This window comes from Salmo trutta, unplaced genomic scaffold (genome assembly GCF_901001165.1).
Source record: "Salmo trutta unplaced genomic scaffold, fSalTru1.1, whole genome shotgun sequence".
Classification (NCBI taxonomy): domain Eukaryota; kingdom Metazoa; phylum Chordata; class Actinopteri; order Salmoniformes; family Salmonidae; genus Salmo; species Salmo trutta.
The window spans coordinates 483,186-501,783 of record NW_021822319.1 but is presented as its reverse complement, the minus strand read 5'-3'; the positions used below and the strand labels follow the sequence as shown (position 1 = coordinate 501,783).

General features: G+C 44.4%; 1 protein-coding gene across 2 annotated transcripts; it reads right to left on the bottom strand.

The window, feature by feature from the left end:
- Positions 1 to 1,707: 1,707 nt before the first annotated feature.
- On the bottom strand, positions 1,708 to 18,094 carry LOC115181709 (lysophospholipid acyltransferase 1). 2 transcript variants are annotated; one of them, XM_029743539.1, is made up of 14 exons: positions 17,535 to 18,094; positions 17,064 to 17,209; positions 16,820 to 16,897; positions 14,771 to 14,866; positions 9,976 to 10,031; positions 9,788 to 9,842; positions 7,449 to 7,632; positions 5,689 to 5,881; positions 5,222 to 5,325; positions 5,060 to 5,124; positions 4,716 to 4,844; positions 3,715 to 3,718; positions 3,110 to 3,261; positions 1,708 to 2,328 (listed from the first exon to the last, which is right to left on the bottom strand). In XM_029743539.1, the coding sequence occupies exons 1-14, from the start codon at positions 17,622 to 17,624 to the stop codon at positions 2,154 to 2,156; spliced, it is 1,527 nt and encodes a 508-aa protein (XP_029599399.1). In that variant the 5' UTR covers positions 17,625 to 18,094; the 3' UTR covers positions 1,708 to 2,153. The 2 variants fall into 2 exon arrangements, with proteins under 2 accessions (XP_029599399.1, XP_029599398.1); XM_029743538.1 differs by lacking the exon at positions 3,715 to 3,718 and having other exon boundaries at positions 4,712 to 4,844; positions 17,535 to 18,093.
- Positions 18,095 to 18,598: the final 504 nt, after the last annotated feature.

Here is an 18,598-nt window from a genome sequence, read left to right as displayed (position 1 = left end):
TCAAGGGCTTCGTCCCCATAAGGCTCTGTTTAAAAAGGTAGTGCACTATATAGGCAATAGGGTGCCATTTGGGAAACAGACAAACACTTTCCTTCAGAAGTCATTGGTGCTGCCTGCACCTCATCTGAGACTGTACGACTTTAAAGTTAATACAACATTTTTAAAAAATGGACAAATTGATGAATCTCAACTTCCTGCCAAATAAAGGTAAACTTGTCCATCCTCTGAAATACATAGAGACAGATGAAATGAATATTAGGCCTGATGAACATCCTCCAGTGTTAAAAACTATTCAAACAGCTCCTAATAAGAGCCTCATTACTATGTCCCAAATGGCACCTATTCCCTATACACTGCACTACTTTGGACCAGGACCCATCTGGACTATAAAGGGAATAGGGTGCCATTTGGGACGTATCTTTCGAAAGGATTGGTGGGTGGGGGGGGGGGGGTGCTTATATTTGTACTGTTACACACAAGTGTGTTTCTTGCATATCCCAACTCCCCCTGAGACACCTGCAGGGAGTGGGCTCACGGTCAGGGTCACCATATCCCAAATCCCCCTGAGACACCTGCAGGGAGTGGGGTCACGGTCAGGGTCACCATATCCCAACTCCCCCTGAGACACCTGCAGGGAGTGGGGTCACGGTCAGGGTCACCATATCCCAACTCCCCCTGAGACACCTGCAGGGAGTGGGGTCACGGTCAGGGTCACCATATCCCAACTCCCCCTGAGACACCTGCAGAGAGTGGGGTCACAGTCAGGGTCACCATATCCCAACTCCCCCTGAGACACCTGCAGGGAGTGGGGTCACGGTCAGGGTCACCATATCCCAACTCCCCCTGAGACACCTGCAGGGAGTGGGGTCACGGTCAGGGTCAAAATTGTACAGAGTCCCTGGAGCAATTAGGTTTAAAGTGCCTTGCTCAAGGGCACAGCGCCAGATTTTTAATCTCGGTTACTGGCCCAACACTCTAACCTCGAGGCTACCTGCCATCCTGAGGGATAATGTTTCCTGCATTCATACAACAATAAACAGACACCATTAATATCTTACTAACCTGTAAGGTTATGTTTGACATGATATCTACATCTAGTGACCTAAGATGGAAAGAAATGGGCCAGACACATCTAATTCTAGGACCTGGGAGCTATAGCTAGCTGTCTAGCTAGCTGTCTGTCTAGCTGTCTAGCTAGCTGTCTAGCTAGCTGTCTAGCTAGCTGTCTGTCTAGCTGTCTAGCTAGCTGTCTGTCTAGCTGTCTAGCTAGCTGTCTAGCTAGCTGTCTAGCTAGCTGTCTGTCTAGCTGTCTGTCTAGCTGTCTAGCTAGCTGTCTAGCTAGCTGTCTAGCTAGCTGTCTAGCTAGCTAGCTGTCTGTCTAGCTGTCTGTCTGTCTGTCTAGCTAGCTGTCTGTCTAGCTAGCTGTCTGTCTAGCTAGCTGTCTGTCTAGCTAGCTGTCTGTCTGTCTGTCTAGCTGTCTGTCTAGCTGTCTGTCTGTCTGTCTGTCTGTCTGTCTGTCTAGCTGTCTGTCTGTCTAGCTGTCTGTCTAGCTGTCTGTCTAGCTGTCTGTCTAGCTGTCTGTCTAGCTAGCTAGCTGTCTAGCTAGCTGTCTGTCTGTCTGTCTGTCTAGCTAGCTGTCTGTCTAGCTAGCTGTCTGTCTGTCTGTCTGTCTGTCTAGCTAGCTGTCTGTCTGTCTGTCTAGCTAGCTGTCTGTCTGTCTGTGAATGAGCCCAATTCTCAGATCTTTCTCCTGAAGTATACTTTCTCACTTGTGCACAGCTTCCCACACATTGAATTAAAAAAGTGTTGTATTGGTGAGTTTATGGACTGGACTAGAGGGAGATCGTATGCCAGTCCTTTCCTTTCAGATCCATGAAGGGAAGTGAACAAGTGCACACTTGGAAAGAAAGAACAGAGCATTGGCAAGCAGGGCAGAGAGAGGCCTTGTAGGAGCCTGGCAGTAGAAGTATTGGATGTTTTTGGAGTACAGGGTTGCAAGGCAGACCAGCCAGCGGGCACAGTCCCTCAGAGCCCCTCTCAGCCCCCCTACACCCCGCTGAGCTCTCTCTTTGTTGTGGACACACAGAGACGTCTTTGTCTGACCCAGTGGGCCCATTCAGGTCTCTGGCTGCCTCCACACACAGAGGGACACTTCACTTTCTTTTCACGTTGTTGTTGGAGGGCTGGAGCTGAGGCTGGGCCTGGGGATGAGGATCGTACGGTCCAGGCTTGGTGCCGTTGCTGCTGCTGCTGCCTCTTGGTTTGTGGCTCTGGCTCAGTACAATCACAGTCAGAATACTGATGATGTGAATGTGGAAGTACATTGACCTACGGGGGGGAAAGAAGATGTGATGAAATGCTACAGAAACCAAAACACCAAAGACGGACAGAATAAGAGAAAAGGTAGAGATGACACACTTGTCTTCCATAAAGACAACTGACGGTAGAGATGATACACTTGTCCTCCATAAAGACAACTGACGGTAGAGATGACACACTTGTCCTCCATAAAGACAACTGACGGTAGAGATGACACACTTGTCCTCCATAAAGACAACTGACAGTAGAGATGACACACTTGTCCTCCATAAAGACAACTGACAGTAGAGATGACACACTTGTCCTCCATAAAGACAACTGACAGTAGAGATGACACACTTGTCCTCCATAAAGACAACTGACAGTAGAGATGACACACTTGTCCTCCATAAAGACAACTGACGGTAGAGATGATACACTTGTCCTCCATAAAGACAACTGACAGTAGAGATGACACACTTGTCCTCCATAAAGACAACTGACGGTAGAGATGACACACTTGTCCTCCATAAAGACAACTGACGGTAGAGATGACACACTTGTCCTCCATAAAGACAACTGAGGAACATTGTGTCCAGGCTTATAAAGATAATAGAACACTAAGCTAATAAATTGTACACATATGACCTAGCCTGGGTACCAGTGTGTTTGTGCTAACATTACACTCCTTGTCATGCCAACAAGTTGACAATGATAGCACATCCAGATCAGGGACCAGGCTACATACGACCATCATCGTTAAAGAGAGACACATTTGACCATTAGGAAAAGAACCTAAATGGATGTTCACCTGTAGTACTGCATGGTAGGTCCTACTGCCAGCAGCAGGAAGGGCATGACAGTGTAGCAGATACACAGCTGAGTAGCTGCCCAGGTCACTACGTCATAGACAAGCTTCACAGGATGAGAGGACAGGAAATACTGACGGACGTTCTTACGGACCTGCGGTGTGGGAGACAGGAGAGAGAGCACGGTGACGTACGGCCCTGGGTGAGGCTGAGATGATGAGACACATGAGGTGAGTGAGAGAGAGAGTGAGGAAGACAGCGAGAGACAGACAAGAACAGAGACTCACAGCTCTATCTGCCAGTGTGATGGGTAGAGCAGTAATACTGGTACTCACAGCACTGCCAGTGTGATGGGTACAGTAGTAATAATGGTACTCACAGCTCTATCTGCCAGTGTGATGGGTACAGCAGTAATAATGGTACTCACAGCCCTGTCAGTGTGATGGGTACAGCAGTGATAAAGGTACTCACAGCCCTGTCAGTGTGATGGGTATAGCAGTAATAATGGTACTCACAGCTCTCGCTGCCAGTGTGATGGGTACAGCAGTAAAAATGGTACTCACAGCACTGCCAGTGTGATGGATATAGCAGTAATAATGGTATTCACAGCTCTCGCTGCCAGTGTGATGGGTATAGCAGTAATAATGGTACTCACAGCTCTCGCTGCCAGTGTGATGGTATAGCAGTAATAAATGGTACTCACAGCTCTCGCTGCCAGTGTGATGGGTACAGCAGTAATAATGGTACTCACAGCTCTCGCTGCCAGTGTGATGGGTACAGCAGTAATAATGGTACTCACAGCAGTAATAATGGTACTCACAGCTCTCGCTGCCCGTGTGATGGGCACAGCAGTAATAATGGTACTCACAGCTCTCGCTGCCAGTGTGATGGGTATAGCAGTAATAATGGTACTCACAGCTCTCGCTGCCAGTGTGATGGGTACAGCAGTAATAATGGTACTCACAGCTCTCGCTGCCAGTGTGATGGGTACAGCACTAATAATGGTACTCACAGCACTGCCAGTGTGATAGGTATAGCAGTAATAATGATACTCACAGCACTGCCAGTGTGATGGGTACAGCAGTAATAATGGTACTCACAGCACTGCCAGTGTGATGGGTACAGCAGTAATAATGGTACTCACAGCACTGCCAGTGTGATGGGTACAGCAGTAATAATGGTACTCACAGCTCTATCTGCCAGTGTGATGGGTACAGCAGTAATAATGGTACTCACAGCTCTCGCTGCCAGTGTGATGGGTACAGCAGTAATAATGGTACTCACAGCTCTCGCTGCCAGTGTGATGGGTACAGCACTAATAATGGTACTCACAGCACTGCCAGTGTGATAGGTATAGCAGTAATAATGATACTCACAGCACTGCCAGTGTGATGGGTACAGCAGTAATAATGGTACTCACAGCACTGCCAGTGTGATGGGTACAGCAGTAATAATGGTACTCACAGCACTGCCAGTGTGATGGGTACAGCAGTAATAATGGTACTCACAGCTCTCGCTGACAGTGTGATGGATACAGCAGTAATAATGGTACTCACAGCTCTCGCTGCCAGTGTGATGGGTACAGCAGTAATAATGGTACTCACAGTCCTCGCTGCCAGTGTGATGGGTATAGCAGTAATAAAGGTGAAGTAGTATCCGGGGTAAACTCCATGCCATAGAGCTGACAGGATGAAGGTCAGGGCTGTGGGGTAACAGGAAGCACGGTCGTAACACACGCTGAAGAGAGAGGAGACAGGATGAAGGTCAGGGCTATGAAGGTCAGGGCTGTGGGGTAACGGAGGAGTTATAACCAGACCTGGGTCAGATATATTGTTATGCAGTTAACAGAATAAAATAAACATTCATGAATGAACAGAAAATTGGTTTTGTACTAATGTTATGCATATGTGGACATTATCTTGGTAGAATATCTTGGAAGAATTAATACTTACGTTTTGAGCCAAACACCAGTCTGAATATTCCAGTTATCTATGAACTTCTTGAAACTAGTTGCTGTCTGCAAAAAGAGAGAGTTCAATATTAAACTTCAGTCATTTTCAATAATTCTGCAAAGCTAAAAGTTCCAAAAGTGTTTTTGATGTTTCCAAACATACCTCAATCTCCCAGATGCTGATATTGGAGATGAGGTCCCAGGATACCTGTCCAGCTTCATCCACACCTTTACAACCATAACCTGCTGCATTGTTGATGGCATCCGCTGTTGGGACAAACAAACACATGAATGAAAGAATGGATGAATGAATGAACTTTCCCCCAATAGTAATGAATGAATGAATGAACTTTCCCCAAATAGTAATGAATGAATGAATGAACTTTCCCCCACTAGTAATGAATGAATGAATGAACTTTCCCCCAATAGTAATGAATGAATGAATGAACTTTCCCCCACTAGTAATGAATGAATGAATGAACTTTCCCCCAATAGTAATGAATGAATGAACTTTCCCCCAATATTAATGAATGAACTTTCCCCCAATATTAATGAATGAATGAACTTTCCCCAGTATGAATGAATGAACTTTCCAATAGCCAACACTACACTGGGTAGGTGAAGCCTCACCTACAGTCCATGCGAAGTAGAACTTGGGTCTAGCAGCTTGTATAGAGAAGAAGGCATACGCCAGTCTGGTTAGGAAAGGTGCCTCGTTGATGAAATGGCTGTCAACGTTATATGTGATGGGGAACGCTTTGGTGAGGGTCAGGAACAAAACCATGCACACACCACAGATCAGCAGTTTACGTGTGACAGCAGCCTGAAAACCAGAGGGAGAGAGTCAGATCCTTCATGGCCAACAGGGAAACTACTTTCTAATTGCCTTCATTGAGCCACGTAAGTCATTTATTTTGCAATAAACACCTGATAATATGCTGCTATGTTGTTAGTGGTGTAATTACATTGTTATTATACACGTATAAGACAAACTTAATTGCAATATAGTTTCTGAAATAAAGTACTTCTTTACTTTACATGACTCTACTTGTACCCAGTCTTACCATAGGTGAGGGCTCTGGGACTAACATGACTCTACTTGTACCCAGTCTTACCATAGGTGAGGGCTCTGGGACTAACATGACTCTACTTGTACCCAGTCTTACCATAGGTGAGGGCTCTGGGACTAACATGACTCTACTTGTACCCATCCTTACCATAGGTGAGGGCTCTGGGACTAACATGACTCTACTTGTACCCAGTCTTACCATAGGTGAGGGCTCTGGGACTAACATGACTCTACTTGTACCCAGTCTTACCATAGGTGAGGGCTCTGGGACTAACATGACTCTACTTGTACCCAGTCTTACCATAGGTGAGGGCTCTGGGACTAACATGACTCCACTTGTACCCAGTCTTACCATAGGTGAGGGCTCTGGGACTAACATGACTCTACTTGTACCCAGTCTTACCATAGGTGAGGGCTCTGGGACTAAAATGACTCTACTTGTACCCAGTCTTACCATGGGTGAGGGCTCTGGGACTAAAATGACTCTACTTGTACCCATCCTTACCATAGGTGAGGGCTCTGGGACTAACATGACTCCACTTGTACCCAGTCTTACCATAGGTGAGGGCTCTGGGACTAACATGACTCTACTTGTACCCAGTCTTACCATAGGTGAGGGCTCTGGGACTAACATGACTCCACTTGTACCCAGTCTTACCATAGGTGAGGGCTCTGGGACTAACATGACTCCACTTGTACCCAGTCTTACCATAGGTGAGGGCTCTGGGACTAACATGACTCTACTTGTACCCAGTCTTACCATAGGTGAGGGCTCTGGGACTAAAATGACTCTACTTGTACCCATCCTTACCATAGGTGAGGGCTCTGGGACTAACATGACTCTACTTGTACCCAGTCTTACCATGGGTGAGGGCTCTGGGACTAAAATGACTCTACTTGTACCCATCCTTACCATAGGTGAGGGCTCTGGGACTAACATGACTCTACTTGTACCCAGTCTTACCATGGGTGAGGGCTCTGGGACTAACATGACTCTACTTGTACCCAGTCTTACCATAGGTGAGGGCTCTGGGACTAACATGACTCTACTTGTACCCAGTCTTACCATGGGTGAGGGCTCTGGGACTAACATGACTCTACTTGTACCCAGTCTTACCATAGGTGAGGGCTCTGGGACTAACATGACTCTACTTGTACCCAGTCTTACCATGGGTGAGGGCTCTGGGACTAACATGACTCTACTTGTACCCAGTCTTACCATAGGTGAGGGCTCTGGGACTAAAATGACTCTACTTGTACCCAGTCTTACCATAGGTGAGGGCTCTGGGACTAACATGACTCTACTTGTACCCAGTCTTACCATGGGTGAGGGCTCTGGGACTTTATCATATCCATTCTGTCCAGTGTTGGATCCTGACAGCCTCCTCTGAACGTGTCTCCCCTCTATAAAGTCTATGTAGTCTTTAAAGTGACTGCAGGGTCCCACCAGGATACTGAGGAAGTTCAGATTGTAGCTCAGGTATTCTATCAGAGACGGCTTGGAGCTGGAGGTAGACGAGAGGAAGAAAGAGACATTGGAGACTAATCTGAGGGAGAGAGAGACAGAGAGAGAGACACAGAGAGAGACACAGAGAGAGACACAGAGAGAGAGACACAGAGAGAGAGACACAGAGAGAGAGACACAGAGAGAGAGACACAGAGAGAGAGACACAGAGAGAGAGACACACAGAGAGAGAGACACACAGAGAGAGAGACACACAGAGAGAGACACAGAGAGAGAGACACAGAGAGAGAGACACAGAGAGAGAGACACAGAGAGAGAGAGACACAGAGAGAGAGAGACACAGAGAGAGAGAGACACAGAGAGAGAGACACAGAGAGAGAGACACAGAGAGAGACATAGAGAGACACAGAGAGAGACACAGAGAGAGAGAGAGACACAGAGAGAGAGAGAGAGAGAGAGAGACACAGAGAGAGAGAGAGACACAGAGAGAGACACAGAGACAGAGACACAGAGAGAGACACAGAGAGAGACACAGAGAGAGACACAGAGAGAGACACAGAGAGAGAGACACAGAGAGAGAGACACAGAGAGAGACACAGAGAGAGACACAGAGAGAGACACAGAGAGAGAGAGACACAGAGAGAGAGACACAGAGAGACACAGAGAGCGAGACAGAGAGAGACACAGAGAGAGAGAGAGACACAGAGAGAGAGAGAGAGAGAGACACAGAGAGAGAGACACAGAGAGAGACACAGAGACAGAGACACAGAGACAGAGAGACAGAGAGAGAAACACAGAGACAGAGACACAGAGAGAGAGACACAGAGACAGAGACACAGAGAGAGAGAGACAGAGAGAGAGACACAGAGAGAGAGACACAGAGAGAGAGACACAGAGAGAGACACAGAGACAGAGACACAGAGACAGAGAGACAGAGAGAGAGACACAGAGACAGAGACACAGAGAGAGAGAGACAGAGAGAGAGACACAGAGACAGAGACACAGAGACAGAGAGACAGAGAGAGAGACACAGAGACAGAGACACAGAGAGAGAGAGACAGAGAGAGAGACACAGAGACAGAGACACAGAGAGAGAGACACAGAGAGAGAGACACAGAGAGAGAGAGACACAGAGACAGAGAGACAGAGAGAGAGACACAGAGACAGAGACACAGAGAGAGAGAGACAGAGAGAGAGAGACACAGAGACAGAGACACAGAGAGAGAGAGACAGAGAGAGAGACACAGAGAGAGAGACACAGAGAGAGAGAGACAGAGAGAGAGACACAGAGAGAGAGACACAGAGAGAGAGACACAGAGAGAGACACAGAGACAGAGACACAGAGACAGAGACACAGAGAGACAGAGAGAGAGACACAGAGACAGAGACACAGAGAGAGAGAGACAGAGAGAGACACAGAGAGAGAGAGACAGAGAGAGAGACACAGAGACAGAGACACAGAGACAGAGAGACAGAGAGAGAGACACAGAGACAGAGACACAGAGAGACAGAGAGAGAGACACAGAGACAGAGACACAGAAAGAGAGACACAGAGACAGAGACACAGAGAGAGAGAGAGAGAGACACAGAGAGAGAGACACAGAGAGAGAGACACAGAGAGAGACAAGGTAAAAGTCGTTCTGCCCCTGAACAAGGCAGTTAACCCACTGTTCCTAGGCCGTCATTGTAAATAAGAATTTGTTCTTAACTGACTTACCTGGTTAAATAAAGGTCAAATACAATAAAAAAGAAATTGTTTTCTCCTGACAACATCAATGTCATTCTAGGCTCTTGTTTACTTTGAGTGAGAAGACTTGCACAGACAAGTAGTTAATATCAATGTAATTTGTGTACGGTAGATGTGGAGGGTAGATGCGGAGGGTAGATGCGGAGGGTAGATGTGGAGGGTAGATGTGGAGGGTAGATGTGGAGGGTAGATGTGGAGGGTAGATGCGGAGGGTAGATGCGGAGGGTAGATGCGGAGGGTAGATGCGGAGGGTAGATGCGGAGGGTAGATGCGGAGGGTAGATGCGGAGGGTAGATGTGGAGGGTAGATGTGGACGGTAGATTTCATGTCATGCTGTGTATTTCAGAAGTCTACATAACCTATTTTCCTGTCATCAACACTGAGCCAACGCACTGCAAGGCATGCATGTATATGGAAGATAAATATATATACCGTAATGAATACATACTCTACAGCATGGAGCCTCTGATCAGCCGTGAGGTCCTGGCGCTTTTTACACATACCTGGAAACCGTGGAAACGTAAGGATCAGAGAGACATCGTTTTTTCAACCCAAACATCAAAAGAACAAAGACAAACCGTAGGATGTTGTAAGAAAAAGAAGAGGTTCCCTTCCGATCCCCTGGACAGTCCTTACCATCATGCACTTGAAAAGATAACATAGTGGTTTTCTGGGTAATTATCATCAACGGCCTGAAGGGAGGAAACACAATATTTAGTTTAGAAAGTCGAACGCTCACTGAGGACATTAACAAGGACAGAAATGGAATGTGAACAGCATTTCATAAAGCCTAACCGTACATCAGGAATAAATTATCATTCATTCTTTGGTGCTTTTCATTCAGACGTTCACATAGAATAACCTCTTTGTTGGTGTGACACATGCAGGAACACATACCCTCTCTGTGTGAGAGCATGCCATGCATTTATAGAGAGAGTGTGTGTGTGTGTGCATGTCCATTGTATGGTTGTGTTACGTGAGCCGTAGTCAACAGACACTGATTGGCATTGTCAGGTCAAGAACGCTGGCATCAGAGAATGTGACACACAGACACACTATTAGGGAACGGCAATGAACCTACATAACAACACTACCATGCCGATCTTAAAATATATATATTTAACTAGGTGAGTCAGTTAAGAACAAATTCTTATTTACAAATGACGGCCTACACAGGCCAAACCCTAACCAGGATGATGCTGGGCTAACTCCCGATCACGGCCAGTTGTGATACAGCCCGGGATCAAACCAGGGTCTGTAGTGGCGCCTCTAGCATTGTGATGCAAGTGCCTTAGACCGCTGCGCCACTCGGGAGCCAGAACTTGATTCTAGAACCCATCTAAAACAACCAGGTGTTTTACATGACATCACTACTATGCTGATTGATTCTAGAACCCATCTAAAACAACAAGGTGTTTTACATGACATCACTACTATGCTGATTGATTCTAGAACCCATCTAAAACAACCAGGTGTTTTACATGACATCACTACTATGCTGATTGATTCTAGAACCCATCTAAAACAACCCGGTGTTTTACATAACATCACTACTATGCTGATTGATTCTAGAACCCATCTTAAACAACCAGGTGTTTTACATAACATCACTACTATGCTGATTGATTCTAGAACCCATCTTAAACAACCAGGTGTTTTACATGACATCACTACTATGCTGATTGATTCTAGAACCCATCTTAAACAACCAGGTGTTTTACATGACATCACTACTATGCTGATTGATTCTAGAACCCATCTTAAACAACCAGGTGTTTTACATGACATCACTACTATGCTGATTGATTCTAGAACCCATCTTAAACAACCAGGTGTTTTACATGACATCACTACTATGCTGATTGATTCTAGAACCCATCTTAAACAACCAGGTGTTTTACATGACATCACTACTATGCTGATTGATTCTAGAACCCATCTTAAACAACCAGGTGTTTTACATGACATCACTACTATGCTGATTGATTCTAGAACCCATCTTAAACAACCAGGTGTTTTACATGACATCACTACTATGCTGATTGATTCTAGAACCCATCTTAAACAACCAGGTGTTTTACATGACATCACTACTATGCTGATTGATTCTAGAACCCATCTTAAACAACCAGGTGTTTTACATGACATCACTACTATGCTGATTGATTCTAGAACCCATCTTAAACAACCAGGTGTTTTACATGACATCACTACTATGCTGATTGATTCTAGAACCCATCTTAAACAACCAGGTGTTTTACATGACATCACTACTATGCTGATTGATTCTAGAACCCATCTAAAACAACCAGGTGTTTTACATGACATCACTACTATGCTGATTGATTCTAGAACCCATCTTAAACAACCAGGTGTTTTACATGACATCACTACTATGCTGATTGATTCTAGAACCCATCTAAAACAACCAGGTGTTTTACATGACATCACTACTATGCTGATTGATTCTAGAACCCATCTTAAACAACCAGGTGTTTTACATGACATCACAATAGAATATCACAATGTGTTAACACTGTGCACCGTATTTCAAAGTGTATGAGATTGGATGTTATACTATAAGCAAGCACAGTGAGAAACAGAGCTGATAGTAGCCAGATGGACTGAGAAAAAGCAGAGCAACGGACGTGAATGGAGCATCAGATCCCAGTGATGGTGCTGTCTATCCAGTCAACAGCAGTACAGTGTGATTCAGCTCATTCACCATTCTGCCTGCCTGCAGTCTGCAGAGAAAGCACAGTTTGTTAGCGAAGGTTAGCATTGATTAGGGTTAGAAATAGCATAATTAGCATAGCATATAATAGCATCATTAGCGTTAGCATTGGCAAAGAATAGCAATAGTATAGCAAGCATGGCAGCGGCAGGTACTGTTAAACTAACCGACAAAATGTTTTATCAGCTTTATTATTTGTTTAGGGCAGTGCTTCACAATCTCTGCAAGACCCAAGAAAACCTGCAGATAACAGACAGAAACTAACCAGGCGGGAGTGGCAGATTCAACATGACGGCGAGAGAGAGAGAGAAAGTGTGCAAGAGAGAGGTGGGAACAAAGAAATGAATCTAGTAAGACATACAAATCTAGAAAAACAGAGGTTGAGGAAGGCTGAGACTGAGGAATAGTGAGAGAGATAGTGCTGTTGTCACTGTGCAGATAAAAGCAGTGAGTCAGCTGATTCAGTATGGACTGAGGAAGCTCTAATGCAGATCCTTATCTGTATTCTGTACCATGAAAAAACACATTCCATGAAAACCTCAATACACAAACTATTTCAGAATTCAGGTCACAGAAATATCTCTCATTGTTACATAATTCCATAATCCAGTAATCAGTGTTGTGTTCAAGTTCAAAGACGGAGCCAATCGAGACCGAGTCAAGACCGAGACCGGGAGGGGGGACTAGGGGTCCGGGACCAAGTCAAGACCAGAACAATGAGAGTCCAATTCAAGACCATGATAGTAATTTTGTCAAATCGCCACCATTATAAGAGTTGAAAATGTACAGTATTTCTGTGTTCATATTTCAGAACAACATGTGGTTTCATACATTCAGTATGGTCAAAACAACAACATGCTGAGGACAAATAGAGCAGCACTCTACAAATAATCACTAACCCAAACAGGTCTATAATAGATACAAAGACTGTTACAATTTACCCCGGTCTGCCCTTACTAATAGTGAGCTCGCAACTTTCATACAATTTACCCCACTCTTCCCTACCAGCCAATCAATTTACCCCACTCTTCCTACCAGCCAATCAATTTACCCCACTCTTCCCTACCAGCCAATCAATTTACCCCACTCTTCCCTACCAGCCAATCAATTTACCCCACTCTTCCCTACCAGCCAATCAATTTACCCCACTCTTCCCTACCAGCCAATCAATTTACCCCACTCTTCCCTACCAGCCAATCAATTTACCCCACTCTTCCTACCAGCCAATCAAGGACACTCTGACATGTGCAACAAAGTTTGAGGATATTTTTCAATGAAAGTAAAGGACAGTATAACGTAAGGAGTAAGTAAGAACCAGGTTCAACAGGAGATAAGATATTACTGTGTCATGAACAGGAGATAAGATATTACTGTGTCCATGGAACAGGCGATAAGATAGTACTGTGTCATGAACAGGAGATAAGATATTACTGTGTCATGAACAGGCGATAAGATATTACTGTGTCAGTGAACAGGCGATAAGATATTACTGGTGTCCATGACAGGCGATAAGATATTACTGTGTCATGAACAGCGATAAGATATTACTGTGTCATGAACAGGCGATAAGAGATTACTTGTGTCATGAACAGCGATAAGATATTACTGTGTCATGAACAGGCGATAAGATATTACTGTGTCATGAACAGGCGTATAAGATATTACTGTGTCATGAACAGGCGATAAGATATTACTGTGTCATGAACAGGCGATAAGATATTACTGTGTCATGAACAGGCGATAAGATATTACTGTGTCATGAACAGGCGTATAAGATATTACTGTGTCATGAACAGGCGATAAGATATTACTGTGTCATGAACAGGCGATAAGATATTACTGTGTCATGAACAGGCGAAAAGATATTACTGTGTCATGAACAGGCGATAAGATATTACTGTGTCATGAACAGGCGATAAGATATTACTGTGTCATGAACAGGCGATAAGATATTACTGTGTCATGAACAGGCGATAAGATATTACTGTGTCATGAACAGGCGATAAGATATTACTGTGTCATGAACAGGCGATAAGATATTACTGTGTCATGAACAGGCGATAAGATATTACTGTGTCATGACACAGGCGATAAGATATTACTGTGTCATGAACAGGCGATAAGATATTACTGTGTCATGAACAGGCGATAAGATATTACTGTGTCATGAACAGGCGATAAGATATTACTGTGTCATGAACAGGCGATAAGATATTACTGTGTCATGAACAGGCGATAAGATATTACTGTGTCATGAACAGGCGATAAGATATTACTGTGTCATGAACAGGCGATAAGATATTACTGTGTCATGAACAGGCGATAAGATATTACTGTGTCATGAACAGGCGATAAGATATTACTGTGTCATGAACAGGCGATAAGATATTACTGTGTCATGAACAGGCGATAAGATATTACTGTGTCATGAACAGGCGATAAGATATTACTGTGTCATGAACAAGTGTATATACCTGGTGAAGTAGTTTTATGCGCCGACTGAATGGAAACTGATTGATTTTTTTTTACTCCGTTGGTCTCGGAAAGAAATTACGAGTCCTCGTTGTCAGAGTCAAGACAGAGTAAAAATATATCTAACACCGAGACACTCAATATGTGGTCTGGAGACCGGTCTGGAGACCGGTCTGGAGTACTGCCAGTAAACCTGTTTTGATCTGGAACAACATGGCTACTTACCCAGAGAAGTCTGTTGAGAGGATCCCATAGTTATAGATGAAGACTCTGCTCACCTGACACACTGCGAGGTAGCTGATGGCCATGATCATAGTATACCTGGAGGAAACAATTCATTCAGACTGAGAACATGACCATGATCATAGTATACCTGGAGGAAACATTTCATTCAGACTGAGAACATGGCCATGATCATAGTATACCTGGAGGAAACAATTCATTCAGACTGAGAACATGACCATGATCATAGTATACCTGGAGGAAACATTTAATTCAGACTGAGAACATGTAGCTACAGAGTAAGATCCTACATCCCTCCATTCTGTATAGATCTGGCCCTTCTTTGGACACTGTGTTAACAACCCTCCAGACGAGCTTCAATGCCATACAACTCTCCTTCGTTGGCCTCCAACTGCTCTTAAATACAAGTAAAACTAAATGCATGCTATTCAACCGATCGCTGCCCGCACCTGCCCGCCCGTCCAGCATCACTACTCCGGACGGTTCTGACTTAGAATATGTGGACAACTATAAATACCTGGGTGTCTGGTTAGACTGTAAACTCTCCTTCCAGACTCACAAAGCCCCATATACTACCCACCACTGCGACCTGTATGCTCTCGTTGGCTGGCCCTCGCTTCATATTCGTCGCCAAACCCACTGGCTCCAGGTCATCTACAAGTCTCTGCTAGGTAAAGCCCCGCCTTATCTCAGCTCGCTGGTCACCATAGCAACACCCAACCGTGGCACACACTCCAGCAGGTATATTTCACTGGTCACCCCCAAAGCCAATTCCTCCTTTGGCCGCCTTTCCTTCCAGTTCTCTGCTGCCAATGACTGGAACGAACTACAAAAATCACTGAAGCTGGAGACTCATATCTCCCTCACTAACTTTAAGCACCAGCTGTCAGAGCAGCTCACAGATCACTGCACCTGTACATAGCCCATCTGTAAATAGCCCACCCAACTACCTCATCCCCATACTGTATTTATTTATTTATTTTTCTCCTTTGCACCCCAGTATCTCTACTTGCACATTCATCTTCTGCACATCTATCACTCCACTGTTTAATTTCTAAATTGTAATTACTTCGCCACCATGGCCTATTTATTGCCTTACCTCATTTGCACACACTGTATATAGACTTATATAGACCTTCTATTGTGTTATTGACTGTACGTTTGTTTACTCCATGTGTAACTCTGTGTTGTTGTATGTGTCGAACTGCTTTGCTTTATCTTGGCCAGGTCGCAGTTGTAAATGAGAACTTGTTCTCAACTGGCCTACCTGGTTAAATAAAGGTGAAATAAAATAAATACTAATATATAATATGTAATTCAGATTGAGAACATGTAGCTACAGAGTAACATCCTACATCCCTCCATGCTAATAATGAGTGGCGCTTTCAATGAATGAAACCTTTTTCATGTTTCGGTCTGGTAGTTCCTTATCTGCATATGGGAGAAAGATCAACTAGTAGGTGGAATGGATCATGTTCATCTTAGCAATCACCTTCAAGTACAACTGGAGATGTACAGTACACACACACACACGCTGGATGGTGAAACATGGTCTTTTACCGCGCAGTAACCCACAACCCAATGACCCATCTTTCTTTAACTGGAGTAGGCGAGGCGATTGGCGATGGCACAGAGAACAATGCTGTCTCTATCTAGACTCCTCCAAGGAATCCCTAATGTAAAACCTCAGTGTTACTGTTCTATTTTCTACCTACATTCATCACATTCCAGGACCTAAACACAGACAGACAGAGACAGACAGAGACAGAGAGACAGAGCGACAGAGACATAGAGATCGAGAGACAGAGAGAGAGAGACAGACAGACAGACAGACAGACAGACAGACAGACAGACAGAGAAAAAGAGCAAGAGAGCAAAAGAGATAGAAACAGAGCGATATAGAGACAGTCTGGTCCAGCTACCACTTCCTATCTAGCTTAACTTGTCATCAACATGTTAGCAAAGAATGACCCATGTGTTTAAGATGTTATTACAAGTGTCTGTATGGGAGACATGGTGGTGTGTGTTTACCTGTGAATGTTGTGGATGTCAGCTGTGACCAGAATCCTGTAGCAAACCACCACCAAGATGGAGATATGGACTGCATACCTGCAGCGATGAAAACAACACAAAACAAATGATAGGTGACTGGTAAAAACTGGGTGATTAGGACTAAACTGGGTCCATCTGTTAGTCTCCTCCATTCAACAAAGTAATCCGACTATGATTTAACCTGTATAGCCTAACCTGTCTAGCGCACCCAAGTGTTCCTTACCAGCCAAAACAGAATATGACAAAGGAGAGGCCAAAGAGTGTGGCGACGGCATGGCGGACCACGGGGCTGGTAAAGTGAGGGCTGAGGTAAAAACGGAACCAGAAGGCTGCACCAAGGGCAAACACCTGACATGCCAAGAAGTTCACCTGCATAGAAGACATGACGCCCCCAGACATGAGATATTGACGAGCTGTATAGACTGTACATGCATCCAGTGTGTGTTATTGCCTTAGGACAACAGAATATTTATATTCTATTCTGTGTTGAGTTTGGATACAAGCAGAATGTCTCCAAATATACTTATGCAAATGTAATGTGTGTAAATGCAAAGTCAGGTGACCAGAATGTTGTCATATCATTCCAGGGTTATGGCAGGACAAGACACTTAAAACCATCATTTGACATTAAAATAACTGACTTTAAGCAAATCGATGTTTTTTTTCTATCTCATTTTGGAAAAGTGTAGATTACCTGATCCAAAGGAAATCCAAAAAAATCGCTGACTGGAAGCAACCATTTGGAACCGGTAGTTTTAAACGAAGAGGTTGTCAACTCGTCCATTATGCATGGTAAAGGTTTGAAGTCGCTCCTCCGTAAAAATAATTATAATAAAGTGAAGAAATGTTTTACCAAATAAATAAATAAAGTGCTTCTACAATCTCATTGCTGTTCATTGATTGAAATACATCCCGAGCATTTATGCCAAACTCAAGAAAAACTCGACGTCCTCTCTGTGCAGTCGTAGTTAACAACAATATGCTATTGTGACAGTTCGCAAATACACGAGAATTAGTGCTGACTGCTAATGTAGCCTGTAGCCTACCAAGGCGTGGTACTGAGCTGTCAACTGTATCCCGGACTGGTGCAGGAGCAATAGGAATAGTAGGTGGCGGATGGGATGGCCCCCTCCCCTCTAATAGCACACTCTGCCAACCCGGGTGTCTTAGCCGTGTCTGAATCCTGGTTACGGCAAAAGACCAAAAACCATGAAACCTTCAATGGCAAACTATAACATTTTCCGCCAAAATAGAACTGCCATAGGGGGCGGTTTGCAATCTACTGCAAAGATAGCCTGCAGAGTTCTGTCCTACTATCCAAGTCTGTACCCAAACAATTCGAGCTTCTACTTCTAAAAATTCACCTTTCCAGAAACAAGTCTCTCACTCCCTCTGCCCTCGATACCATATGTGAATTAATTGCCCCCCATCTATCTTCTGAGCTCGTGCTGCTAGGTGACCTAAACTGGGACATGCTTACAGTTTTTCTCAATTGTTTACACACAAATACTGGTACTTGAGACACAATGACCACAACATGTAACTCCTGAACCAATTCTGCTAAACTACAAGCACAATTCCTGCTTTACACTCAAATTGCAGTTCTAAAACACACTTTTTTCAAAACACTACACACAATTCTTTGCATTTGGCACAATTTTCAAGCAGAACATCTCTTGTTTTCACAATGAACACACTGCCATTCAAATATGCACACTGACTCATCACATGGGCAAACACCCGTCACACAGTTTTACA

What these genes read in the sequence shown, in the direction of transcription:
- LOC115181709 (XM_029743539.1), bottom strand. Translation starts at nt 17,624, where the DNA reads ATGGACGAGTTGACAACCTCTTCGTTTAAAACTACCGGTTCCAAATGG. An exon ending in CTACTTCGCATGGACTGTAG is followed by an intron (nt 5,326 to 5,688) that starts GTGAGGCTTCAC and finishes TTGTCCCAACAG; the next exon opens with CGGATGCCATCAACAATGCA. An exon ending in ACTGGTGTTTGGCTCAAAAC is followed by an intron (nt 4,845 to 5,059) that starts GTAAGTATTAAT and finishes CTCTCTCTTCAG; the next exon opens with CGTGTGTTACGACCGTGCTT.